We start from the raw sequence: 27,726 nt of genomic DNA, 5'->3' as shown, positions 1-27,726 counted from the left end.
AAATGGCATTATAATGTATTTTCATTAAACTCTTGGATGTTTTTAGAACAATACATGTTACATATATATATAAGTGTTACAGTGAAATACTGTGTGTGCGTTACCCAGATTAGACAGTTGCCAGGACTGTCGAAGTGTTCCTTGTGTGTCCTCTGAGCTCAGCTTTCAGCTTTGGTTTTCACACAGTTCCAGAGCCTTTCTGATGGTGCTTATTCTGGAAACTTAAATCCAGTTAAAATGATTTCATATGTAAAATTGGCTGTTGATGTTCATTAGAAATTAGTAGAATATATTGAAAAAGACTGTAGGATGAGGTTATCACAGTAAACATGTTAAAATTAATATTTCTCTTTCAGTCCCATGTTACAAAGGGAATGCAATTGTATCTTCTAATTTACCTACTAATTTTGAAAGGTGTCTCACTGAATTCTAGTCTGTTGTGTATTTATAGATTATATAAATGACTTTTTTGACTCAGAAATTGTCTTCATTAAAATTCTTATGCTTGTGCTGACCCTCTTTCTTGCTCTTAAGAGTACTATTGCAATATATATAGAATCAATGTAGATGAGTTTACTAGTAGATAGTTTGTTGATTCATATATGATATTATAACATGTATTAGCTTTATTTCTATTACATGTAGACTGCATTTGCTTGTTTTTATAAAAAAGCAATATTTTGAGGTACAGTGTATCTCATATAATGTTGATGTCTATTCCTTTGATAGATGTCCTTGTCTGTGAGGAAATTCTCATGCAGATCCAATAGCCATCTAGTAGGCATTTTATCACCTAATTTAAAACACTATTTCCCTTGAGTGTGGGCTGCAAACCAAAGTGTCGCAGGTTCGATTCCCAGTCAGGGCACATGCCTGGGTTGCAGGCCATGACCCCCAGCAACCGCACATTGATGTTTCTCTCTCTCTCTCTATCTCCCTTCCTTCCCTCTCTAAAAATAAATAAATAAAATCTTAAAAAAAATAAATAAAATCATCTTTTAAAAAATTAAAAAAAACACTATTTCCCTAGATTCATTAAGATTAGAAAACGACTAAAATAATTTTTCATTATGAAAGCAATCAAGTTAATGATGAAAAATACAAATAATATAGGACATGTAAAGTTGAAATATCCATTTTTCTCTTTCCTTGCTCCCTAAAGAAATATTTAACAGATTAATGCATATTTTTCCATTTATAGTTAAACATTTTTAATACAAAGTACACACTTTTTTGTTTGTGTATGTATGTATGTATTGTTCAAGTACAGTTGTCTCCATTTTCCTGCCACCACTTTCCCTCGCCCCACCCACCTTAACAGTTTTTTTTAATTCCACTATATTTGCAGACAGCATTCTAATTGATTACCTATAGAATTTCAAGATACATAGTATTTAATTTTAGGAATAAAACATAACTTATTCACCCAGTCCTCTCCTGATAGAAGGTTAGATTATTTTCATTATTTGGGCAGATATTTTAATTTCATAGTTTGCCACTAGTTAATCTGCTTTTGTCCAAATTAAACTTCTTTTCCAGTAGTTCCCATTGATTATAGGTCCTTCAGCTCTCCCACCTTGTGGTAGCTGTCCTGGTCTTATGGTCTAGAAGCCCAAAACATTCGCCTTCTTATTTCTTCTTGGAATCTCTCCTACTTTACCTTTTCATTTCCAGTTCTTCTGATCTTGATGACTCCCCTTTCTTCTACTGCTTCTCCTGTCCTCATCTTGGGTTCAAGTAGAAAGTGGGTTTGGGGGTGGGATCCGAGGTCTGTGTTCTGAAGATGGGGTCGTCTCACCCAGGGCAGAGAGACCTTCCTGTGGCTGCACTGGCCAGGAACAAATCTTAGACTTGTTTCTTCTTGTCCTGCTGCTGGGGTGTATGATTTGGATGGTGTTTTCCCCAGATTTCTTAGTTTTCCACCCTTAGTCTTACAGCTTACTTGGCATGCTAACATTTTACTCCCCTACTTGGTTTAAATCTTGAACAGTGATTTTCAAAGAATGTGTGTACCTACACTGAAGTTCAGGAACCCAGGTCATAGAATTCTGTTCAGAAAATATAATTCTTGCAGTATTTCTAGTGTTCCCTTTGAGTTTTTCTGTAGTGTTTCTTAAATATTTGATGCGTGTTCTATCAGAAAGATACTTCATACTGAAATCATTTCCAGCCAGCCTAAGGGAGTGATGGCCCAAGATGAAAAATTTAGGCTTGGGAGCAGAAGGGTATGTATGGTTAGTGGTGGCATGTTGAGAAGGGAAAAGAAATTGACAATTTACAGTGGTAGACAGTCCCATCCTCCCTTTCTTCAAACCAGCATACGCTCCTTTTGTCTCACTCTACCGTGTCGTTTTCCCCTCCCTGTCATCTGCCCACTCTTTCCCTGCATCTTTGTGGGGCTCGGGCACCTCATTCAGCTCCTAAGAGATGAGGAAGTCCTTGTTCCCCATGGTGTGTTGAGATGGGAAACTTTTTGGCATCCAAAGTTGAATTTGATTGTGTTTTCATGGAGTGGTAATACTATATTTGGTGATGAGGTTGCATACCAACATTTATTGTTCTGGGTATTCTATAGGACAAATTGATTTTTATGTGCTGACCTACATACTTGACCTCTATGTTTTTCTTTGTTTCAATGGAAAATTCATGATTTTGAAGTGTTTTTGGACGACCTGCCATGTGTAAGACATTGTGTTCAGTATTTTAAGGAATGTGGTTGTTGAGATATTCTCCCTGCCTTTCAGGATTTTATAGTACATTGATTTAATGTTTATGCTTGGGGCTTGACCAATGAGAAGAAATCTAACTATTAACTAGACCAATGGTTTACAGATCTTTCGATATCTTGAGCAAGTAAAATAAAGGAAGAAATACACAGAACTGTCAGATTTTTAATTTTGAACATCAGACTTTTAAAGAAAATTGCTATTTACCCAAAGTTTATTTCACATAGGAAATGATATTTTAACAACAAAGGAGTAGGTCTGAATTTCAATTTAGGAACAGTCTTTTCCAAATAAATGTCAAGTTGGTAAGCATATAATGTTTTGTGTGTGTGTGTATAATATTCCATGGTTATTATTATATAAATATTGCCTTATGCTATCAATACCTTTTGTATGGGGGGGTTTGGGGAACTACTGATCTAGAATAGGGGTCAGCAAACTTTTTCTATAAATGGCCAAGAGAATAAGTGTGTTAGGCTTTGTAGGCCATGTGGTTTGTTTTGCAACTATTCATTTCTACCTTTGCAGTGGGAAAGCAGCCATAGACATAAATAAAACTAATGTATGTGGTAGTCTTCCAGTAAAACTTTATTTGCAAAATAAATGGCCGTGGGCTTTAGCTGACAGAACCCTGATCTAGGCAGACTTAACCTCACTTCATGAAGAGGTCCAGAGGCATTAAGTAACTTGCCTAATTCATAAGTGGTAGGCAAAAGTTATTCATATGTTTAATAGAATCATATGTTTTAAAAAAAGATTTTATTTATTTATTTGTAGAGGGGAAGGGAAGGAGAAAGAGAGGGAGAGAAACATCAATGTGTGGGTTGCCTTTCATGTGCCCCTACTGGAGATCTGGCCCGCAACCCAGGCACATGCCTGGACTGGGAATCGAACCAACGACCCCTTGCTTCATAGGCCGGCACTCAGTCCACTGAGCCACACCAGCCAGAGCTCTAATGAATGTTTTTAAATATCCCTGACTATATAAGAAGTTGGATTAGATTCTAAAAGAAAACTTGTTTGTTAGGGCAGAATGCCTTTTCGCCTGGGGTCCATAGGTGACTTAATTAATGTTTTACTAATTGTGTTTAACTCTGCTATGTTGAGATTATCCTGTTCTGCCAGGTTTAATCATTTGTTATTTATTGCTTGTGTATTATGTGGAAGCCTCAGTCTGAGTCATGTTGACTCAAAGATGTTTTATTAGCAGAATCTGATTTTTTAAGGGACGGTTCACCTTTTGGATCTTATTTCACTTAGTTTAAAAAATGTGGCACAGTAAGCAAATTGTATTGCTTCTCTAGCAGCATTTGAAACCAATTTTAGGGTTTTGTTTTTTGAGTTTTGGAGTTAGTGACATAGTAGAGTAGCATAAATTGCTTATTTGAGCTCTCCTTTGAGAATAGTTTACTCACCGCTAAAGGATGGCTAAGGGTTTTTTTTGTGTGCGTGTGTTTTTTTTTTTGCCTTTTTACTGTGAACTTACTGAAATCCCAAGTCATGTCCTCTGATTAGATCTTTTTCAAATCCAATTTTCCAAACCTGATTAATATCTGCAGAGTTCTGGTACTGCAAATCATACAACCTCTAAGATATTTCCAGTTGAAGATTATGATGGTGGGGATGGCGATGATATTATCATGTGATGAGAGTGATAGTAGAGCTAACATTATGTGACTCTTTGCTGAAGTACCAGGGATTTTATCCGTATCAACTACCTTCATAAACATTTTTTTCTTTCCTTTTATTGTGACTCAACTATTCGTGCTCCTACCAAAGGCCAGTCTTCTGCTTATGCACTGGATCCCATCATGTGCCCATTTAAGGTTATTATTCTGACAGTTCTAGCCTCTGTTTTCTACTTTACCATCTTTTTCTCCCTCTGCTGCATTAGTCCCATCAGCATACAGATACATTTTTTTTCATTCCAATTTCTTAAAAATAAATGTATGCTTGTTTTTGCTATAGTGTGTTTTTATGATCCCTACTATAGTAAAACTCTTTAGAAAAAGAGTTATCTAAACTCACTTTCTTAATTTTTAAAATAATCTCACATATTCTTGAGTGTATCCTAATCATAATACATGCCCCTTGTCCTAACCAGACAACTTTTGTCAAGGTCACTGGTGAATTCTACTTTGCTAAACTTAGTTGACATCTCGGCACCATTAGGCATAGTTAAGCACTTTCCCCATTCTTGAATTCCCCCCGCCATTTCAGCCATTGCCTTGGTTTTCTTTTTCATCTCTTTTGCTGGGTTTTCATGACAACTCTCACTTCATGGTTTAAATGTTGTCCATATTCTATTAAATCCACAGTGGATACCTGTTCTTTGACACCATACTTATGTCTCTTTTTGCCTACTTGGTATCTCCACTTGAAGGTCTAATAATGTCAAGCTTTATATGTCCCAAACTGAACTCTTGAATTTTCTGCCCTCCACTCTACTCTTCTTTCAGTTTCCCTCATCTCAGTAAGTAAATAAATAACACAGCATGTAACACCTTCATTCTTTCACTTGCCAAGATGAAAAACATTGAGAGGTTTCTTCAACATTTCTTTCTCTCACACGCCCACATCAGCAGATCTGCAGGTTTCATCTTCAGAATTTCCAGTGTCTGTAATGGACCCCTACAATAGATTTCTTAAAGCAGTGCTATAGTATGCTTATTGTTTGCAAAAGATAACTCTAGTGGCAATCAACAGGGATTGATTATTTATTTGTTTTCATATCAGATGCCAAAGAAAAGATAGGTGTTTATGAGTTTTTGGAAATCATTCCTTGACCACTGTATTAGCTGGAGGGGAGCTAGTGGAAAGAGATGAATAAGAAGAATGCTTGTCTTGGTTACTTTTTAAAACTGATGGTACAGTGGCACAGTGCCATTCATAGTTTTATAGTGATTGACAAAATAACCGAATGCTTCTTTTTATTCTTTTCTAATTCCTTAGGAACGCCTTTTTACCCAAGTCAGCCAGTGTATCAGTCAGCACCTATCATAGTGCCTACGCAGCAGCAGCCCCCTCCAGCCAAGAGAGAGAAAAAAACAGTAAGAGATCTTTTTAAATTTTTCTTATTTTAAAATTAAATATCCATTCACCTGTCAGATAAGTTTACTCACATTTGTAATCATTATTAGTCTTAGTTCGCAAATGACTGCCATTTTTTGTTCTTTTGTATCCTCACACATGTGGGCATTTGACTGGAAGCTGCAAGTACCATTTGCTTGTTAATCAGTTTTCAACATGCACTCAGTTGGGTATGCAAAACGACAGCCTGCCCTCCAGCTTCAGAACTGGGAGGATTTGGTCAGCTAAGGTCTTACTAAGTGGGAGGAATTTGAGCGTGGTTCTCACATTCTGATTGTTCTTTAACTCTAGTCCTAGTCAGCTCTATATCCAAATATGAACTGATGGGGAAAAAATAGCATAAGGGAAAATGAGCAAAATGTTAAGGACAACAATGAAAATCCTTCCTGTGGAACATATTTTAAGAAACAAAAAGCAGAATTTAGGAAATGTATTCTAATTGTTTTTAGTAAGTTATAGAGGCTTTGCCTGTATCTAGTAAGGCAGGCCCAAGAGAATTAGAGTGCAGTTGTAAAATTCATAGTGCAGAACATGGTGTCCAATAGTGGCTTGTAATCTTTTGTCCATCAGAACTCTCAAAATAGGCTATGTTTATAAGAGACTTCCCCATTCACACAGATAAGATAGGTGACTTGACTTTATTAGCACTACTCTTGAAAATACTCTCATTTAATAAAAATTAGTGGGCACTTTATTATCAGAGACAAATTACTTGTGCACACACCCTAATAAGCAGGGCACGCAGGGGTGTCATGGCACTGAACATGAGAAACTCTGCCTCGGAAGTGTTGAAACAGCATGGCAGATGTCGGCCTTGAACACTTTCTGGATGCAGGAAAGTTAAGAAAAGACAGTGAAAATGAAGGACAGTAATAGTAAATGTTACTGAAGAAGGTAGAACAGATGAAATAGAATCAGCACTTAACACTGTATTAGGAACAAGCTTTTCAACCTGAAAAACATAGCTGATATTAGAAATCTTACTGAAGAAACTACTTCCAAAAAATGCTTAAAGATCCAGGTGGTTTTATTAGTGATTCTTTGAAATGTTCAAGAAGCGAGGGCTACCTTGATTAAGCTCTGTAGGTAGTGAAAAGTCTTTGTCTCCGCACTGTCCCAGGGTGGAAGACCCAGACCTTGGTACTCCAACTCTCTTATTTAACCATGTCTACTGGCATCTGTACACACAACTAGCCTTTAAAAAAAAAATTAAAGAAGACCATACACCACAGGTGGCAAACACAAGGCCCACGGGCCAAATCTGTCTCTACCCGCAGCAATGCCAAGCTCTCGCTTAACTGTTAAGGAGTAGTTACATTTATACGGTCCTAAAATCACATTCGGCCCTTTGAAGGCCACCGTAAGTCTGATGTGGCCCCCGGTGACAATGAGTTTGACACCCCTGCCATGCACATTGTTCTGCATCTTTCATCTTTCCTCTTATCAGTACATCTTGAGGATCATTCCATTGCAATACATGTAGATCAGCCTCATTCTTTCTACTGGCTGTTTGGTAGGTAGTATAAGGATGTGGCATGATGTTTTAATTACCATGTTTTTCATCATCCTTTAAGATGTTTCTGTGCTGTAAAACATTGCAGTGAGAATCCTTACATACACATATAAGGTTATCTACAACATAAATTCCTGTTCCTAGGTCCCAGGATATGTTTGTTTTTTTCATTTTGGTACAGAACCATATAAGGCCTTTAAAACTGTATTGTACAGAATAACTTCCATACTTTAAAACTGTTTATGAATCTTAAGTTAAGCATTGTAAATAAAATCAGTCAATTTGGCAATGCTTAAAAGATGTGTTACCACTTTGCCTTTTTGACCTAGAAATTCAGTCAACTAAGTCTCATTTAGCTTGCTATTTTAATTAGTTCATCTCAGAGCTAATGGCCTATATTTCTCTGAATGACCCCATATGGTTCTGTGATTGAAGTAAAATAAAATGTGGTGTTATCAGCTTTAATATTTAACAAGTTTTCCAGTTTTACACCTTTAATGCGTTATATGCCTATAAATCTACTACATAGACACCCGTCTGTAAAAAATGACATCTTACTGTAACCTCGTAGATAAGAATTCGGGATCCAAACCAGGGCGGTAAAGACATAACAGAAGAGATTATGTCTGGAGGTGGCAGCAGAAACCCTACTCCACCCATAGGGAGGCCCACATCCACACCTACTCCTCCGCAGGTAAGATGGGGTAAGCCGTGATGGATGGTGGTGTGTATGTTTTCACTGATCTGTACTGAACTCTCTTATTTTTTCTATAGCTACTTCTGTACTTTCCATTTCCATCAGTTGTCTCATAGCCTCGAATAGCTAAGTGATACTTAAGCAGACATACTGTTTTTCTTTACAAATTGTCATAACTACAAATTTTTATTGGTAATGTTTCTGTGTATTGTTCTTTTTTACATTCCGAGCATAGCTCCTACCACTTTTCCTAATGAACTATTGTGTCATTTAAAGGAGCTGCATTCCTATGGAAACTTCATCATTAAATGGGTATTTTATGTTTCCATTATGGAGCCTTAGGCATTAAATGCTGCACACTACATTAAAGTAAACAGTAAGGTTGAGAATTGGAGCATTTGTACTGAACAGTATTGTTTGAGATGATTGCGTTACTCAGAACATATTTAGATCTATTATATAGGTACACTTCTTACCTTTTAGTACTACATAAATGAGCTTCTTGAATGGAGGCTGACCTTTTTAGTTATGTACAGAAGTTATTAGTAAGTTATGTCACTTGAGTACCTTTTTTGTTCCTGTTGTAGAATGTGATTATCATGGTCTTCGAAGAGTTCACTTTCTTGCTTTTAGAAATCAGGACATTCTAAGAGGAGCAGGAGTTTAGTAAACTGCAGCAGAGAATGGAATCCTCCAAATCTGACAGGATTTTTGTTTCATCCCTGGTTAACTTTAAATTTTGTTACACCATTCAGAGGACATCAGTGATTTTCAGATCTTCGAAATGTCTAAAGTGAAAGCCCAGCATACAAAACATAAAACCAAAGCTATTAGGAGTAGGGGGCTGCTTGCTTTCCCATCTTTTTATTAGATGGTAAGGTACTCCTCAGAGCCCAATTGACAAACAAGCGAGATGGGTGGTCAAATACAATGCATCTCAGAATCTCAGACTGGTGACTTTAGTAGCTTTAAAAAACTTGTAAAAGTTCTTAAAAATTATTTAAAAATTAAGATCACAAATCCATGAGATTAAGAAAAAAGAATCAGCAGTATGGTGATGACCAGAGGGGTGGAGGAACGGTGCGTGGTGATGGAAGGAGACTTGACTTGGGGTGATGAACAGACAGTACAGTTCACAGATGACGTTCTACAGAAGCGTATACCTGAAACCTAATTTTATTAACCAGCGTCACCCCAATACATTCAGTAAAAAGGGAGAAAAATAAGACCCTGGATAGGTAACTCAGTTGTTCAGAGGGTTGTCCCCATACGCCGCGGTTGCAGTGTCAGTCCCCAGTCAGGGCGCACACAAGAAGCCACCAGAGAGTGCATGAACAAGTGGAACAACAAATTGATGTTTGTCTCTCTATCCCCTTCTCCTTCTGTCCCTCCCTCCCTCTTCCCTGTTCCCTCTGTGTATTCCTCACCCTTCCTCTATCTCTAAAATCAATAAAAATAAGAAATTAAAAGAATAAATAAAATGCCATCTTTATCTAGGGGTGGGAGGGGAGGACAAATAACATGTTCATCTTTAGAGACCTTCAAAATCTCTGAATTTTGAGTAAGCCTAAAATTTGAGCAATGAGGTACTTTGTTCTTAACTGATGATAGTGTTTGGCTGACTTTTATCTCAGTTTTCCATGATCTAAAATAAGTGTAATATGTAACCATCTAGATATGTGAATTTTAAGATCATATTAATGATGTTAATAGAATTTTCACCATTTCCCCATTATTTCCCAAGGGATATTCCAAATCCGTAATGATCAAGGTGGCCTTATATTTAATATTGTCCCTGGAGGTAAAAATGAGAAAAAGCAGCATTTACACATTTAAATTCCCTACTCGTGCGCTCTGTTAGGTAGAGGCATATCATAGCAAACATTTAGGATTGGTTGTTCATGGCAGTTAAATTTCCCACATTAATTAAAATATACTGTGAAGCCATATGGTTGACAGCCTTTTGTCGATTTGTATTTAATTTTCAATTTGAACAAGTATTAGTGTATCTTTTTGCATTTTAATTCCCCATAAGGTTGGTTTCTTTATCCATGATCTTACCAAGCTTGATCCCATGGTCTTCTGGTTATCCCTCTGTTCTTAGCCACAGAAATTCTTTTCCATTTTATCTTTCCTCAGGGATCACAGGCCTGAATACAGATATATTTGTTTGTGTGTCATAAAGCACATTAAATGTACATTTTTCTTTGATAAAGGCCATCAGTCAATAATTATAATATTGGTAGTACTTTTTGAGGTGTGGTGTTATTATAAAGAATTGGTTTATTTTATTAGTTAATTTGCAGTTTAACCCACAGTTACCAATCTGTTGTTTTTCCAAATGCATAAAATACATGGAATGAACAAATAGCTTTTTAACAGAAACATACACACTAGACATATTTCGTTTTCCAGGAATTCGCACAGAGCAGTGCACATAGAGTCGGAGAGGACTTCCCCAGTTGATAGGAGCAACAGTCATTACTGCCTGATGGTTACATCATGTAAAAATGTTGTTCCAGCCTTTCAAAATCTCCATTTACGAAAAAAATCTGCAAGTTTTAAATGTTGGCAATGAATTCTACTAACAAATGGCACTATGCCAGCCAAAGAAATCTAATGAAGTTAAGCTTAAAAGCTGCTAGTTTACTAGTTTCAGCTTAATTCTAGGTAGATTCTGAACCACATCCTAATTAATAAGACTGTAGAAGAGACAACTTTCTGCATCAGAATTTTTGACTGAATAGTAAATGCTGTATTGCTTTTAGCCTTATGGATAACCTGCTTTGAGTCACAGTACATATGCTGTGAATAGCAAAGGCTTTCTCTGTCATTGAAGTTGTACCGGTCTCTTTAAGGGAGATGGAGGAAACTTACTATTGCATAACTGGTCTCTCTACAGAGTGTGTACAGAGAATTATTGAAGTACCAAGTTGACCAAGTGGGACAAGAGTTGCAGCACAGACTCACACACGTTAGGACACAGAAACCTATTAATGGTGGTATAGGTGACATAGTACAGGGGAGAGTTTTAAAGCTTTGGCTAAGAATTAGACATACTTGGTTTCACGTCCCAGTTCCACTACTTAATTTTGTAACTTTAGCCAAGTTACTAATATTCTAGAGCCTTAGCCTCCACATTTTAAAAAATAAGGAAAAGCTATCATATAGAGTTATTACAAGGATTAAATGAGATCAGATACTTAAAATTACTTAATCTAAGGGTGTAATAAGCATCCAATAAATGTTACCTGTTATCAGCATTGCACTTAATATTTTAGGAGGCACACATAATTACTGGAAGAGTCTGGGAGGCTTCACAGCAGAGATGCCGTTTGATCTGAGTTCCCAGATTGCTCAGAAATGGAAAGAGCGGGTATTCAGGCAGAGGGGCGTGATGTGCAAAAAAGCACATCCAGTTGGATGAAAGGATGCTGTGTCATTTCAGGTGATAAATTAGAAAGTCAGTTGAGGAAGAGAAAGCCAGTTAGAGAAATATTCAGCAGTTGGTTACTAACTAATGATTATAAAAAGGGTGACCATATAATTTATCATCTAAATTGGGACAGTTCTAGAGCTGAATAGGAGTACTCTTAATCATTTTGCTGGGATAACAGGCATAAACCTGTACTGTCCTGGTAAACGGATGGATGGTTACCCTGTGTAAGCAAGAGGGAAGTGTCAGAAGTGACTCTTCAAGCTTAGATGCCTGGTTTTATGGTAACACATAGCATGGAGAATACATGAGGATGTTCGAAGAGATGGATAATGAGTTTGATTTTGGCAAGCAGTCAGGCTAAGAAGAGTTAATTGAGGGAAAATGCAGTGGGTTTATGTGAGGAAACGGGTTTTTTGTTTTGTTTTATGATTCCATTTATTTTTAAGTGTTTTTATTATAATTATGCTATTAAAGTTGTCCCATATTTTTTTCCCCTTTATTCTCGTCTGTACTGCGTCCCACCTCCCACCAGCATCCCCTTCCGTTCTCTTAGTTCGTGTCCGTGGGTCATTCATATAAGTTCTTTGGCTTCTCCATTTCCCATACTATTCTTAACCTCCCCATGTCTATCTTGTACCTACCATTTATGCTCCTTATTCTCTGTACCTTTTCCTCCATTCCCCCTCCCCTCTGATCACCCTTATATGATCTCTTATTTCTGTGACTCTGTTCCTGTTCTAGTTGTTTGCTTAGTTGTTTTTGTTTTTGTTAGGCTCAGTTGTTGATAGTTGTGAGTTTGTTGTCATTTTCCCATTCATAGTTTTGATCTTCTTTTTCTTAGATAAGTCCATTTCATGTAATAAAGCCTTGGTGGTGATAAACTCCTTTAACTTGACCTCATCTGGGAAGCACTTTATCTGACCTTCCATTCTAAATGATAGCTTTGCTGGGAAGAGTAATCTTGGATGTAGGTCCATGCCTTTCATGACTTCAAATACATCTTTCCATCCCTTTCTTGCTTGCAATGTTTCTTTTTCTCAAAAGAAATCACCTGATAGCCTTATGGAAACTCTTTTGTAGGTAACTGTCTCCTTTCCTCTTGTTGCTTTTAACATTCTCTCCTTATCTTTAATCCTGGGTAATGTAATTATGATGTGCCTTGGTGTGTGCTTCCTTGGGTCCAATTTCTTTGGGACTGTGAGCTTCCTGGACTTTCTGGAAGTTTTCTTTCTTTTGCCAGATTGGGGAAGTTCTCCTTCATTATTTTATTCAACTAAGTTTTCAATTTCTTGCTCTTCCTTTTCTCCTTCCGGCACCCCTATGATTTGGATGTTGGAATGTTTAAAGTTGTACTGGAAGTTCCTAAGCTTCTCCTCATTTTTCTGAATTCTTGTTTCTTCATTCTGTTCTGGTTGAATGTTTATTTTCTTTCTTGTCCAGATCATTGATTTTGAGTCCCGATTTCCTTCCTGTCACTGTTGGTTCCCCGCACATTTTCCTTTATTTCACTTTGCATAACCTTCACTTCTTCCTCTATTTTTGAGACCATACTCAACCAATTCTGTGATCATCCTGATTACCAGTGTTTTGAACTCTATCTAATATGTTGCTTAGTTGTTTTTCTGGAATTTTAATCTATTCTTTCCTTTGGGACATATTTCTTTGTCTCTGAGCATCTGTTACATTGTAAGGGGTGGAGTCTTAGGTGTTCACCTGGGTAGGGCAACCCAGGCCACTGCGTTTTAGTACTGTATGTGGGGAGCTGTCAGAGAAGGAACAGTGCTGCTTGCCCAGCTCTCAGTCAGCTTTTAGTCACTTCCCTCACCACCCACAAGCAAATTGGGCCCTTCTGGTACTGATTACCAGGTGGGTGGGTTTGTGTGCATTCTAGGACCCTTGGGCCCCTCCAGTGAACTCTCCTGTGAGGCTGGGAGTTTCTCCTATTACCACAGCCCTCTCAAGTTTTCACTGCCATAGGTTTTGAGGCTTTAGTTTTCTGCGCTGGAACCCTGGGTTGCTGTTCTGTGTGTCTCCTCAGTTGTTCCTCCCAGCTTAGCTGCATGCAAATGTAGGACTACCAGCTGCCGCCTTGCTGTGCAATCTCTCTTTCCTGGCTGCTGGTCTATGTCAGGAATCTGGTTTTTGCTGCAGCTGTTTTTCCCTAAAGATTTTGAACTTGAAGTTGTCCTGCCTCCTAAGTTTCCAGATGAGCTATGGAATAACTCGTGGCTATTTCACATCTCCAGTATACATATACATATATGTATACATGTGGCCATTAAGATGATCACAGACAGCGGTCGGTGCCTCGATGGCCATCACAGAGTACTAGAACACCTGCTAATAAGTGGTCTCCACCCTGTCACTTAGATTTATGACCTTCATTGAGTACATTAGACCCTTTAAACCCCAATTTTCTAATCTCTGTAGTGAGGGATTGTACTATGTATATAATCTCAGAGTTCCCTTTTAGCTCCTAAATATTAAAGTGGAAAAGAAGGAGAATTTTTGTTCCTGTGAGTCAGCATCGAAATCTCTCAGCTAATGTATCTGTTGCTAGCAATTAGACATAAGGGATGTTTCTGTATTAGGAAGTGCGCTAGCGGTCAGAGTTGTTGTGGGACTCTGTAGGGTAAGACTGTACAGCCACGGCTTCCAAAACTGCTTCCAAAGCGGTGGGGTTGTATATCAAAATCACTTAATTTTTAAATGAACTATAGATATTTCTTCCTCTTTTTACTCCCTTTCGTTCTTTTTTCTGTGTTAAGAATTACTCTTACAATGAAACACAATGATAATTTGGGAGACAGCCCTATGTCATAGGGTGCGGGGGCCGAGAAAGTTCGGCAACTGTTGATTGCCGGCACAACTGGGAAAAGATGCAACCTCTCCTGCCTTTGGGGAGAATTCAGGGTCAGCAGGTTATTCAGGTTTTGGACGAGCTTCCTGTAAACTTGATACCTAGAAACCTTAAAGCACTGTAGTACAGGATTGTCGATTTCATCAGGTCTGTCTCCAATAGGGTTTGTAAAAAATGTCCTGATTTTTTAATAAAACCAAGGTTCTCCCACTTCAGTGGCTATACAAATTTCCTAATGCAAGAAAACAAGATTAGACATAAGGTCACTTTTGAGATACTTCATCTCCTTTTGGGAACCAGTGAAGCAAGTATGTGTTAAATTGTTTTGGCATCCCAGTAGTGATCCACTTAAGAGACACAGTAATTACATTACATTTTATTGTATTTAAAACGATTCTTTGTTTTTACTTGATCTTTTTTTTTTTTCCATAAATCTTCAACACATTTGTGAAAGCCTTTGCTGTTATAGTGGTATGATTTTACCTTAGATACTCTAATTATGAATCCTAATGATAAAGCGTGACTTGAATTTTTGCATGTACTGCAAAATTCCTGTCCCTTAGACATTAAATGATGGCATTGCAGCTTATAGTCATCTGGCAACTGTGACTATAGTTGTAGGGGATCACAAGTATTGTTAACAGATCTCAAACTACTTGGTTTAGTCTTTTGTCTATTATTGAAAATGTGCTTTCAGAATCAAAATGATACGAGTTTTGTATGTGTAAAAATTACAAGTCTTCATTGGTAAATAGAGTAGTAAAGAAAGAAATTGTGATCCTAAATCTTACTGAAAGTTAACCATTATTTACTAGTTGGTGAACATGTATGCATCTATACATATCCATATCTATAATTTTATATATTTAGGTTCATGCTATTTTATAACAACCCTCCCTCCCCATGATCATGCAGAAGTGTTCCTGTTTGACTTAGGTATTATTATAATTTTTAAGGCTGTATAATATTTTTTTGTTTGGAAGTACTCTAGTTTATTTAATTGATGGGTATTCCTATTTCCTGTTTGTCACTAATATAAACAATGCTGTGATGAACGAGTTTGTGTGCTTATTTTGGGGCTATGTCTTGTGTCCTACTCTCCTGAAATGAACCAGTTACATACACTTTTCTTACATCGTTGCTTATTTGATAGATTAAAAATATTTCATTTAATTTTTACTTACTGATTTGTGGAGTTAAGAATTTTCCTATGTACTGGTTATTTGTGTGTGTGTATGAGTTATTTATTCATGTCTTTTGTATATGTTTCTTTTGGAGTGACATTTTTTTTCTGGGTTGATTATTTTCTGACTTACAAGTGTTCTTTACACATTAAAGAAATCCAGTTGAAATATTAATATCTTTTTCAAGTTTGATGATTGCTTTAACTTTGTTAGTGGTACCTTCAGTCATTAGACTTCAGAAGTTTTAAATTTTTAATATTCTCAAATCCCTGTGTTTTCCTAAATAATTATTGGGGCTAATATTTTTAAAGATTTTTTTCCTACCCAATATAATAAAACTATATATATTTTCCTATAGGAATTAGGTTTAATTATTTTACCTTTATCTTTGCTTGATGTATAAATTATTTCGATATATACAATGAAATTTCGGTCCTCCTTTTTTTAACCAAAAGACCTTGCTCTTATTTCAGTATTATTTATTAAATAGTTCACCATTGCCTCCTTCATTTTAGATGTTGTTTAATTATTTACTGAATTTTTATATATACTTTTAAGTTTAATTTATCTATTATACTGTCTTAAGTACTATAGCTTGATCATATATTAATATTAGAGAGCAGTCCATCCATATTATTCTTATATTTAGTTTTTCTGGTTTCTTCACTACTACCCCCAAAGGAACCTTAAAATCATGTTAAGTCTCTAGGTTAGACTGACAGTTTCTACCTTGAGGTCTGAGTTTCCTTTATCTTTTTTGACACCTTAGCAACCTTTCCTTGCCTTCAAGGATGAGGTTCTTTCTATTATAAGTGTATGTTGTTTTTTCAGGTTACTATTTGAAGGAAAAAAGTGCTTTCATCAATTTGATTGCCTTTAACCTGGGCATATATTTTCTAGTATGTTACATTGTTTTATTATTTCAAACCATTTTGCATCACATATTTAGGTCACTTTTTGGTTTAAGAAGCCATTTGAGTTTGTGAACCCTGTATTACTGTTTTTTCAGGTGTTTGGCGTGCTCTTGTTTTCCTTTTTCCAGTAAATTATAACAGTCTGCCCAGTTGTTCAAATAATAACTTGTGAAGTTATCTTTAAATCCTCTTTACCTGGTATTCCACATCCATTACATAAGCAAATCCTACCTGGCTCATTCTTAACCACCTTCACTGCTGTTATACTCTTAAGCCACGCCCCTAGATCTCTCCATTTGACAACAGTAACTTCCTTACCTTTTTGCTTGTCTCTTGCCACTCCTCTGTCTATTCTTTAAAAAAATTTTTTTATTGAGGGCAATGGACATTATATTAGTTTCATGTTATAAAATAATGATATTTGCTTTTTAAAAAATTACATTTTGGGACTTCTGGCCAAGATGGAGGCATAAGTAGACATACTGTGCCTCCTTACACAACCAAGATAGGGACAACAACAATTTAGAAACAGAAGAACAACCAGAACTGATAGAAAACTGAACTATATGGAAGTCAGACAACCAAGAAGTTAAAATAGACCTGTTCATCCAGACCAGTAGGAGGGGCAGAGTTGGGCATCTGGGCATGGGTGGCAGCATGGAGAGCAGAGAGCCTTGGGACTGGGCACATAAGGCATCTGGGGTGCGCAAGACCACAGCAGGTAGACCCAGAGTGTGCAGGTGGCAGCTGGCAGACCCCAGATGAGGGGTGGCAAATGGCAGACCCAGCGAGGTGGTGATTGTGAAGCAAGACACTGCTCAAAACCCAGGATCCCAGCGCTGGGAAATAGAGCCTCGGGGCACTGATTGAAAACACCTGTGGGGTTGAGGCGCAGGGAGAGACTCCCAGCCTCACAGGAGAGGTCCTTGGAAAGTCCCACTGTGTGCACAAGCCTACCCACACAGGAATTGGCACCAGAGGGGCCCAGTTTGCTCTGGGGAAATGGTGGAAGGGACTAAGGTCCAACGGAGAGCAGAGCAAGTGCCATTGTTCCCTCTTGGGCCCCACCCTACATACAATATCACAACTCAGCGACTGGGGTACCCCACCCTGGTGAACACCTAAGACTCCACCCCTCATACATAACAGGTGTGACCAGACCAAAGGAAAAAAAAAAGATGGCTCAAATAGAATTGAAAGCCCCTCAACTGGTACTTTTTAGCAAGCAAGAGATAGCTAACCTATCAGATGCACAGTTCAAAGCACTGGTGATCAGGATGCTCACAGAATTGGTTGATTTTGGTCTCAAATTAGATGAACAAATGCAGGCTATGATAAGGGAAATGAAGGAAAGTGCACAGAGAGAGGGAACAAATAGTGATGGGAAGGAAACTGGGACTCAAAATAATAGAGTGGACAAGAAGGAAGAAAGAAACAACCAAACAGAAAAGAATGGAGAAATAAGAATTCAAAAAAATGAGGAGAAGCTTAGGAACCTCCAGGGCATCTTGAAACGTTCCAACATCTGAATTATAGGGGTACCAGAAGGGGAAGAGGAAGAGCAACAAGTGGAAAACGTATTTGAACAAATAATAAAGGAGAACTTCCCCAATCTGGCAAAGGAAATAGACTTCCAGGAAGTCCAGGAAGCTCAGAGAGCCCCAAAGAAGTTGGACCCAAGGAAGAACATACCAAGGCACATCATAATTACATTAGCCAAGGTAAAAATGAAGGAGAGAATCTTAAAAGCAGCAAGAGAAAAGGAGACAGTAACCTACAAAGGAGTTCCAATCAGACTGTCAGCTGATTTCTCAAAAGAGACCTTGCAGGCAAGAAGGGGCTGGAAAGAAGTATTCCAAGTCATTGAAGGCAAGGACCTACATCTCAGATTGCTCTATCCAGCAAAGCTTTCACTTGGAATGGAAGGGCAGATAAAGTGCTTCTCAGATAACGTCAAGGTAAAGGAGGTCATCATCACCAAGCCCTTATTTTATGAAATGTTAAAGGGACTTATCTAAGAAAAAGAAGATAAAAAACATGTATAGTAAAATGACAGCAAACTCACAATTATTAACTACCACACCTAAAACAAAACAAAAAGAAACAAAGCAAACAACTAGAACAGGAACAGACCCACGGAAATGGAGAACACATGGAGGGAGTGGGAGGAGGAGAGAGGGGGAAAAAGTATGTAGAATAAGTAGCATAGATGGTAGGTAGAAAATAGACAGGGGGAGGGTAAGAATAGTATGGGAAATGTAGAAGCTAAAGAACTTACGGCACATGGACATGAACTAAAGGCGGGGAATTTGGGTGGGAGGGGGTGGACAGGGTGGAGGGGAATGAAGGGTGGAAATGGGACAGCTGTAACAGCATAATCAATAAAATTATGCTGTTACAGTTGTCCCAGCTTATCCCCCTTTGCCCCCCTCCACCTAGTGCGCCCACTTCCTCAGGCAATCCCCACACAATTGTCCATGTCCATGGGTCATGCCTATATGTTCTCTGGCTACTCTTATTTCCTGTGCTGTACTTGATATGCCCATGACTATTCTGTAACTCCCAATTTGTACTTCTAAATCCCTTCACCTTTTTTGCTCTTCCCCTCACCTCCCCACCCCCAATCTGGCAACCAAAAAAATGTTCCCAGTATCTACAATTCTGTTTCTGTTCTGCTTGTTTGATTATTTTGTTTTTTTAGATTCAGTTGTTGATAGATACGTATTTATTTCCATTTTATTGTTCATATTTTTTATCTTTTTAAAAAAGACCCTTTCACATTTCATATAATGCTGGATTGGTGGTGATGAACTCCTTTAGCTTCTTCTTGTCTAGGAAGCTCTTTATCTGTCCTTAATTCTTAATTATAGCTTTACTGGGTAGAGCAGTCTTGGTTGTAGGTCCTTGCTTTTTATCATTTTGCGTATTTTTTGCCAAACCCTTCTAGCCTGCGAAGGCTGGAGAAATTTTGAGAAATCACCTGACAGTCTTATAGGGGCTCCCTTGTGTGCCGCTAACTGGTTTTCTCTTGCTGCTTTTAAAATTCTCTCTTTGTCTTTAACCTTTGGCATTTTAATTATGATGTGTCTTGGTGGGGGCCTCTTTGGGTTCATCTTGTTTGGGATTCTCTGGGCTTCTTTGACTTGTATGTCTATTTCCTTCACCAAGTTAGGGAAGTTTTCTCTCATTTATTTTTTAAAATAGGTTTCCAATTTCTTGCTCTTTCTCTTCTTTCAGCATTTCCATGATGTGAATGTTGGTATACATGAAGGTGTCCCAGAGACCCTTTACACTATCCTCATTCTTTTGGATTCCTTTTTTTCTTCTTGATGTTCTGATGGATTGGATTTTGCTTCCTTTTGTTCCAGATCACTGATTTGATTCTTGGCTTCATCCATTCTACTGCTGATTCTCTGTAAATTGTTCTTCATATCAATTTTGTATCCTTAGTTTCCGACTCGATGTTTTTTATGCTGTTGATGTCCTCGTTAAATTCCTTGAGCATGCTTATAACCAGTGTTTTGAACTCTGCATCTAGTAGCTTGCTTATCTCCATTTTGTTTAGGTCTTTTTCTGGAGTTTTGTTCTGTTCTTTCATTTGGTCCATGGTTCTTTGGCTCCTCATTTTGGCAGCCTTCCTGTGTTTGTTTCTATGTACTTGGTAGAGCTGTTATGTCTTCCAGGCTTGGTAGAGTGGCATAATGTAATAGGTGTCCTGTAGCGTCCAGTGGCACAGCCTCTCCTATTACCCAAGCTCAGTACTTAAGTTGCACCCACTGTGTGGGCTGTGTACACCCTCCTTTCATAGCTGAGATTTGGTTGCTGTTGACATGTGCAAGGTCAGCTAATGTCTGTGTTCTGTCTAGGGTCACACAGCATAAACTGCAAAGCATTCTGCAGATGGCTGCTACTTGTGCTGGGCTTGGAGGTGCCCAGGAAAGGCCACACTGTGAACCAAGGCCAGCTGCTGCTAGCGTGGGCTTGGGGCAACTTGGTGATAGGTATGGGGCCTGCCAAAGCCAGATGTAGCTTATTTGAGAGAATTTAGGAAACTATGAAGCATAATCAAAGACAAGCCATTTGTATGTAAAACCCACTGGAAACAACTTGGGTGGGCCCTGAAGTCCGGTGGGGCAAGGCCTCAGGGAATTACCAGGGTAGGGCAGACCTGTTAGCCAGGTTGATGGAGTTTCAGATACAGTGCCTGCCTGCTGGCTTTGTGGCACTGTTGGGGGAGGACTCAGAAAAGGAATAGTGGCCTCTGCCAGCACTTCTGTCAGAGAGAAGCCACCCCCCAGCTCTCACCCTGATGCCACACAGTTCAGTTCCTCCTCATATGTCTCTGGTGCTTTTCAATCTTGGTAGAATATAAACTCCATGAAGCTAATGATTTTTGTCTCTTTCAGTTACTAGTGGGATCTCAATGTTTTGTACATGCTAAATATGACGGGGGACCCCCCCTTTTCTAATGAATGAATGTGGAAGAATTCTCTTCCACTTAGTAAGGAAGCATGTTTTGGTTCTTTTTTCCTGGAGTCATTTATTATTATTTTACTTCTTAGTCATTATTATGTTTTTCAATGGGGGCTGTACTTGGTTGTCCTCAGGATTTATATATGTTAAACACAGGGTATTTATTCAAGGATTAAAGTCATTGAATGAGACTTTGAAAAATCAGTCAGAGTCAGCCCGTTGTACCCACAGGTTCCACATGGGCACATTCAATCAACTGCATATTTTCAGTATTCAGAACAAATGTTACCTTGTTGACATGTACTAGCAGTTAGGCCTACTATGCTGATTGTGTCTGTACTGAATATATATACTTTTTTCCTTGTCATTATTCCAGTAACAATACAGTATAACAACTACTTGCATAGCAATTACATTACAGGACATATTATGTGTAATCTAGATATGATCTAAAATGTACAGGAGGGTGCTGTTTGTAGGTTTCATGAAAATACTGTGTCATTTTACATAAGGCACTTGAGCATCCCCAGATTTGGGTATTCATGAGGGCTCCTGGAACCGGTACCCTGCAATACCAAGGGTCAACTATATATCTAAAACGATGAAATGTGAAGCATTCAAATAGCTTCTTAAGATAACAATAAATTACATCAGAAACGTGCTTATATTTGTACATGTAAATATTTGGAGTTTCTGACTTTGTCTCAGTGAATTATAATAGGGGTTAGCAAACATTTTCTGTGAAGGGCCAGATAGTAAATGTTTTTGGCTTTGCTGCCATAGTTTATTTTTATTTTTATTTATTGGGGTGACACTAGTTAAAAACATTATACAGGTTTCAGGTACACAGTTCTGCAACACATTATGTGTACACTGTATTGTGTGTTCACCACCCCAGGTCATTTTTCCATCCATCACCATTTATCCCTGCTATACTTGCCTCCGCCTCCCCCCACACTCCTCCCCTTGGTAGTCAACATACTGTTGTGTCCTTGAGTTCTTTCTCTTCATTTTTGCTCTGTCCCCCCCACCTAGCACCCCCCAACACTCCGACAGCCATCAGCGTACTCTCTATCTGTGAGTCTCTATTTTGCTTGTTTGTTCACTTTTTTCGTTAGATTCCACATATGAGTGAAATCATTTGGGAGTTGTCTTTCTCTGCCTGGCTTATTTCACTTAATGTTTTACAGGTCCATCTGTGCTGTCACAAAGGGTAAAATTTCCTTCTTTTTTTGGCCAGGTAGTAGTCCATTATGTAAATGTACCCCAGGTTCTGTATCCACTTGTCTACTGATGGACACTTGGGCTGCTTCCATTATCTTGGTGATTGTAAATAATACTGCAGTGAACGTAGGGGTGTATCTATTCTTTTGAATTAGCATTTCAGATGTCCTTGGATAAGTTCCCAGAAGTGGAATTCCTGGGTCATAAGGCAGTTCCATTTTTAACTTTTTGAGGTATCTGCATAGTGCTTTCCATGCAGTGGGTGCACCAGTCTGCTCCCACCAATAGTGCATGAGAGTTCCCTCTTCTCTACATTCTTGCCAACACTTGTGTGATGATTTATTTTTTTTTTGTTTACTTTAGGGCCATCGTGATATTTTTTTATTGTGTATTCTATTACAGTTGTCCCAATTTCTTTCCCTTTTGCCCCCTTCCACCCAGCCTACCCCTCTAGCCCACTGTTATCCCCCCATTGCCCATGAGCCATTCATACATGTTCTTTGACTATTCCCTTCCCCTTCCTTCCACCATCCCCCTTTCTACTCCCTGCCTACAGTTATCAACCCGTTCCGTGTTTCCATGTCTCTGGTTCTATTTTGCTCATTAGTGTATTTTGTTCATTAGATTCCAGGTATAAGTGAGGTCATATGGTATTTGTCTTTCGCCAACTGGCTCATTTTGTTTAGCATAATAGTCTCCAGTTCCATCCATGCTGTTGCAAAAGGTAGGACTTCTTTTTGTTGCTGGGTAGTATTCCATTGTGTAAATGTACCATGGGTTTTTAATCCACTCATCTACTGATGGGCACTTAGGCTGTTTCTAGCACTTAGCTATTATAAATAGCTGCTATGAATGTAGGGGAGCAATAAGTTCCTTTGAATTGGTGTTTTAGGATTCTTAAGGTATATTTCCAGCAGTGGAATTGCTGAGTCATAAGGCAGTTGCATTTTGAATTTTTTTAGGAAATTCCGTACTGTTTTCCATAGTGGCTGCACCAGTCTGCATTCCTACCATCAGTGCACTAGGGTTCCCTTTTTTCCACATACTTGCCAGTACTTGCTGTTTGTTGATTTATTAATGATAGCCATTCTGACATGTGTGAGGTGATATCTCATTGTGGTTTTAGTTTGCATTTCTCTGATGATTAGTGACATTGAGCATCTTTTCATGTTTATTGGCCATCTGTATGTCCTCTTGGAAGAAGTGTCTGTTTAGGTCCTTTGCCTATTTTTAAGTTAGAGTGCTGGAGGTTTTGTGGTATTGAGTTGTGTAAGCTCTTCATAAATTTTGGATGTTAACCACTTATCAGATGTGTCATTGGCAGCTGCTCTTTCAGTCAGTGTGTTGTTTTTCCATTTTGTTTATTGTTTCCTTTGCTGTGCAAAAAACATTTTAGTTTTATGTAGTTTATTTTTTTCTTTTATTTCCTCTGGCCTAGGAGATACATATATCAGAAAAAAATATTACTATATGTTCAAGGTTTTACTGCTTATGTTTTCTTCTGGAATTTTTATGGTTTCAACTCTAACATTTAAATCTTTAATCCATTTTGATTTTTTTCTTGTGTATGGTGTAAGAAGGTGGTCTAGTTTCATTTTTTTGCAAGTATCTATCCAATTTTCCCAATACCGTCTACTGAAACTGTCTTTACCCCTTTGCATGTTTTTGCCTCCTTTGTCAACTGTTAATTGACCATAAAGGTGTGGGTTTACTCCTGAGTTCTCTTCTTTTCTATTCCATTGATCTATATGTCTGTTTTTATGCCAATACCATGCTGTTTTGATTACTGTGGCCTTGTAATATAGTTTGATATCAGGCAGCATGATTCCTCCAACTTTGTTCTACTTTCTCAAGTTCGCTGTTGCTATCCAGGGTCTTCTGAGGTTCCATATAAATTTTTTTTTTAAGATTTTATTTATTTATTTTTAGAGAGGGAAGGGAGGGAGAGAGAGACAGAGACAGAGACAGAGAGAGAAACATCAATGTGTGGTTGCTGGGGGTTATGGCCTGCAACCCAGGAATGTACCCTGTCTGGGAATCGAACCTGGGACATTTGGTTCCCAGCCCGCGCTCAATCCAGTGAGCTATGCCAGCCAGGGCTATAAATTTTTGTAATATTTGTTCTAGTTCTGTGAAAAACACCATTGGTATCTTAATACGGATTGCTTTGGGTAGAATGGTTAATAATGATGATGTTAATTCTTCCTATCCATGAATATTGTCGATTTCTTTCTTCAATATCTTAAATTTGTTTGAATATAGGTCTTTTACCTCCTTGGTTAAATTTATTCCTAGGTATTTTATTCTTTTTGAAGCAATTGTGAATGGGATTATTTTCTTAGTTTCTGGTAGTTCATTTTTGGATGTAAACATGAAACTGATTTCTGGATATTTATTTTGTATCCTGCTACTTTACTGAATTTATCTATCAGTTCTAGTAGTTTTTTTGTGGAATATTTAGGGTTTTCTATATATAGTATCATCTGCAAATAATGACTGTTCTACTTCCTTACCAATTTGAATGCCTTTTGTTTCTTTTTTTATTTAAAGACTAGAAGTATTTACTTTTTAATTTTTTATTGTTATTCTGTTACAGTTATCCCAATTTTTAAATTTCTTCTTTATTTATGTCTGATTGCTGTGGCTAGGACTTCCAGCACTATGTTGAATAGGAGTGGTGAAAGCAGGCATCCTTTTCTTATTCCTCATCCTAAAGGAAACATTTGTAGTTTTTGCCCATAGAGGATGATGTTGGCTGTGTGTTTGTCACATAGCAGCCGCAGTTTCTTTCATCGCTGCCATTGTAGCATGAAAGCAACCATATATAATATGTAAATGATCCAATAAAACTTTACTTACGGACAATAAAATTTAAGTTCCTATAACTTTCATCTGTCCAAAATTATTATTCTTTTAATTTTTTTCCACCAACTATTTAAAAATGTAAAAAGTTTTTACCTCATGGGCCATAGTTTGGTGACCCCCTCTATTTATAATTACCTCTCTATTTAAGCATCATGTCATATGCAAGATTAAAATAGATAGTAAAGGAAAGTGGTGCTAGAGGAGAAAAAATTTGGGCTTTGTAAAGAGAAATGAATTTTAAATTGTACCATGAAGTATTTAAGGAGAATTCAAGATTTTGTTGCCTATTTCACCTGTTGGTAAACACTCCATTTAAAAAATTAATTCCTGCATTATTTGCACCCAAATCTACTATTACCCCTTACAGTTAGTACTTCAAATTTAATATATAAATCTCAACAGAATAGATTCTCACATAGAATTTCTAAAGGAAATACATTTATTGGATAATGTCAGGTATCTAATATCTTGCCACACTTTGAGCTCCTTTATCAATGTAACTGAAAAACATTTTAAAAAATTTTTCTGCCAGTCAGACCTTTTAAGTATGAAATCCTGGTCATCGTTATTCAATTAGTTTATATTTTGATACCAATTGCCCTTTCAGAATTATTTTTTTAAGATCTTTTAGAAAGATTTTACTTATTTTTTAGAGAGGGGAAGGGAAAGAGAAAGAGGGGGAGAGAAACATCAGTGTGTGGTTGCCTCTCGCACCCCTTTCCGGGTCCCCGGCCTACAACCCAGCATGCGCCCTAGGCCAGAAATTGAAGCAGCAACCCCCTGATCTGCAGGCCAGCAGCCAACCACTGAGCCACACCAGCCAGGGCCAGAATTCGTTTTTATGAATTTTCATACCCCCCAATAATGAAAGTGACTGAAGTGCAGTGATTTTGAAATTCCTTAAAATACTTTCTCCAATGTAGATCATATACCTAAATCTTTAGGTACTCCAAAGCTTCATTTCCTTATTGGGATAAAAATTCGTACAGTATTAGATGTGATGTTTTAAGTCACAGTATCCAGTGTGTTTCCTGATTTTTCTGACTAATAAATTAGATAAAATAAACCATGATTGTTTGTGCTCTGGAAAAATTAGGAACTCCTCTGTAACAGATTTTATAGTTATTTCATTGGGAGAGAAGAGATGAAATGAGTGGTTAAGTTAAAATTTGAGTTTATCCTAAATTAGACTCTAAAACACAATGAAAGTATTATACAGTACATTCATGTTATCATTTTCTTCATATTGTCAGAGGCTTAGAGAATGTTAAAGCTGATTTAATATTTAGTGCCTTTTCACTTTACAGCTGAGGAAACAAATACTTTTCTAGCATTTTTTGGCTATATAACCATGAACTAGCTACCTGGGTTTGGATCTGTGATTTAACCATGTTATTTCATTCCTTTCTTATAAGTGCTTTATACACATAAGATCTTTTCAGGGCTTTGTTCATTTAAAAATGTCTATGTAGTTGTCTCTTTAATATCATTGAAGTTATTTTAGTCTTAGATGGAAAAATTCTGTAATCTATGCATATTTATAGGTATTAGTAGCCTTTTACTGGCTCAAACATCTCACTTTATCTATGGATATCATTTTGGTGACCTGCTTTTCAGCGGTGACCTTTTTTTTTTTTTTTTTCAGTTATTAATTTCCTAAGCAATTGGAGTGGTTAATATTATCTTCCTTTTAGGTAAATGACACAATTTACAGTTCTTTCTTTCTTGGGATATGTAGATAACTTCAATAAATGCTAAATAACATATAATCTTTCCATTGTTCTGGAGCTATTTTAAGTCATAAAATTTAACTGAGTTCTTATTTTTATTTATAGCTATGAAACCTTTCATATTTTTGTATTTTAGCAATACAGATTTTTTCCAGTGAAACTAAGGACTTAAAGTGATCATGGTACTATTATTCATTTATTTGGCTATGATTCAAAGTGAAAACAGTAACTTCATTTTATGTATGTGGAAATATAATTTTAGCAGTCTTCATTTAGAAGTAATTGTGTAATGTGAGCAGAAGAAATAGTCTTTTCCCCGATCCTGTCTGTAATAATGTAAATGATATGTCTAAACATATATTTTACTTTGTTTCCACTGTATATGAGACTTAACTGACCTGAAAATATTTTTTATTAACTCTCATTTTTTAAAAAATATTTTAGTTATTTTTAGAAAGTGGAGAAGGGAAGCAGAAAGAGAGGGAGAAAAACATTGATGTGAGAGAGAAACATCAATTGGTTGCCTCTTTCACCCACCCTGACAGGGACTGGGCCCACTGGCCAGGAATTGAACCAGCGACCTTTTACTTTTCAGAATGATGCCCAACCTATGGAGCCATACCAGACAGGGCTTAACTCCCACTTTTAAGTGGCCCTGCCTGTCCCCAAACATCCACACCTTAACTCTCCCCCGCCACACACACACAAATTCCAAAACAAAACAAAAGAATCATAATTGTGCAGGGAGCTCTGCTCTCAAAGCACTGATGGAATTCAGTGCAGGAGACTGTGACATCAAATAGTTGACCTGAGATCTCCGAGGAGAGACACTGCTTCGTTTGGTGGCTTTTTTTGTGACCCTCAAATCCAGAACAAATATCTCTGCCTGGAATGTGATGTAGAATGAGCTTTGCTGTCCTTTGTTGTGTCATTCTTGTTTCCTCCAAATTCAACAATGGCTGCAAATTTTTCACTCTATTCTGCTAGGATTTGGTTGGGCATTTTTATTTC

At 37.6% G+C, this 27,726-nt stretch overlaps 1 protein-coding gene across 7 annotated transcripts in view; it reads left to right on the top strand.

The window, feature by feature from the left end:
- Nucleotides 1–27,726, top strand: part of EIF4G3 (eukaryotic translation initiation factor 4 gamma 3) — a 288,954-nt gene that overhangs the window by 149,433 nt on the left and 111,795 nt on the right. For all 7 annotated transcript variants that reach the window (XM_045858600.1, XM_045858604.1, XM_045858603.1 and 4 more), the window contains 2 exons: nt 5,679–5,776; nt 7,901–8,023. In XM_045858600.1, coding sequence (XP_045714556.1) covers nt 5,679–5,776; nt 7,901–8,023 — 221 coding nt within the window. The remainder of the gene's footprint in view (nt 1–5,678; nt 5,777–7,900; nt 8,024–27,726) is intronic.

This window comes from Phyllostomus hastatus, unplaced genomic scaffold (assembly GCF_019186645.2).
Source record: "Phyllostomus hastatus isolate PE091 unplaced genomic scaffold, TTU_PhHast_1.1 phas_scaffold_182, whole genome shotgun sequence".
Classification (NCBI taxonomy): Eukaryota; Metazoa; Chordata; class Mammalia; order Chiroptera; family Phyllostomidae; genus Phyllostomus; species Phyllostomus hastatus.
The sequence above is the reverse complement of the archived record's forward strand: the minus strand, read 5'-3'. Positions and strand labels throughout refer to the sequence as shown.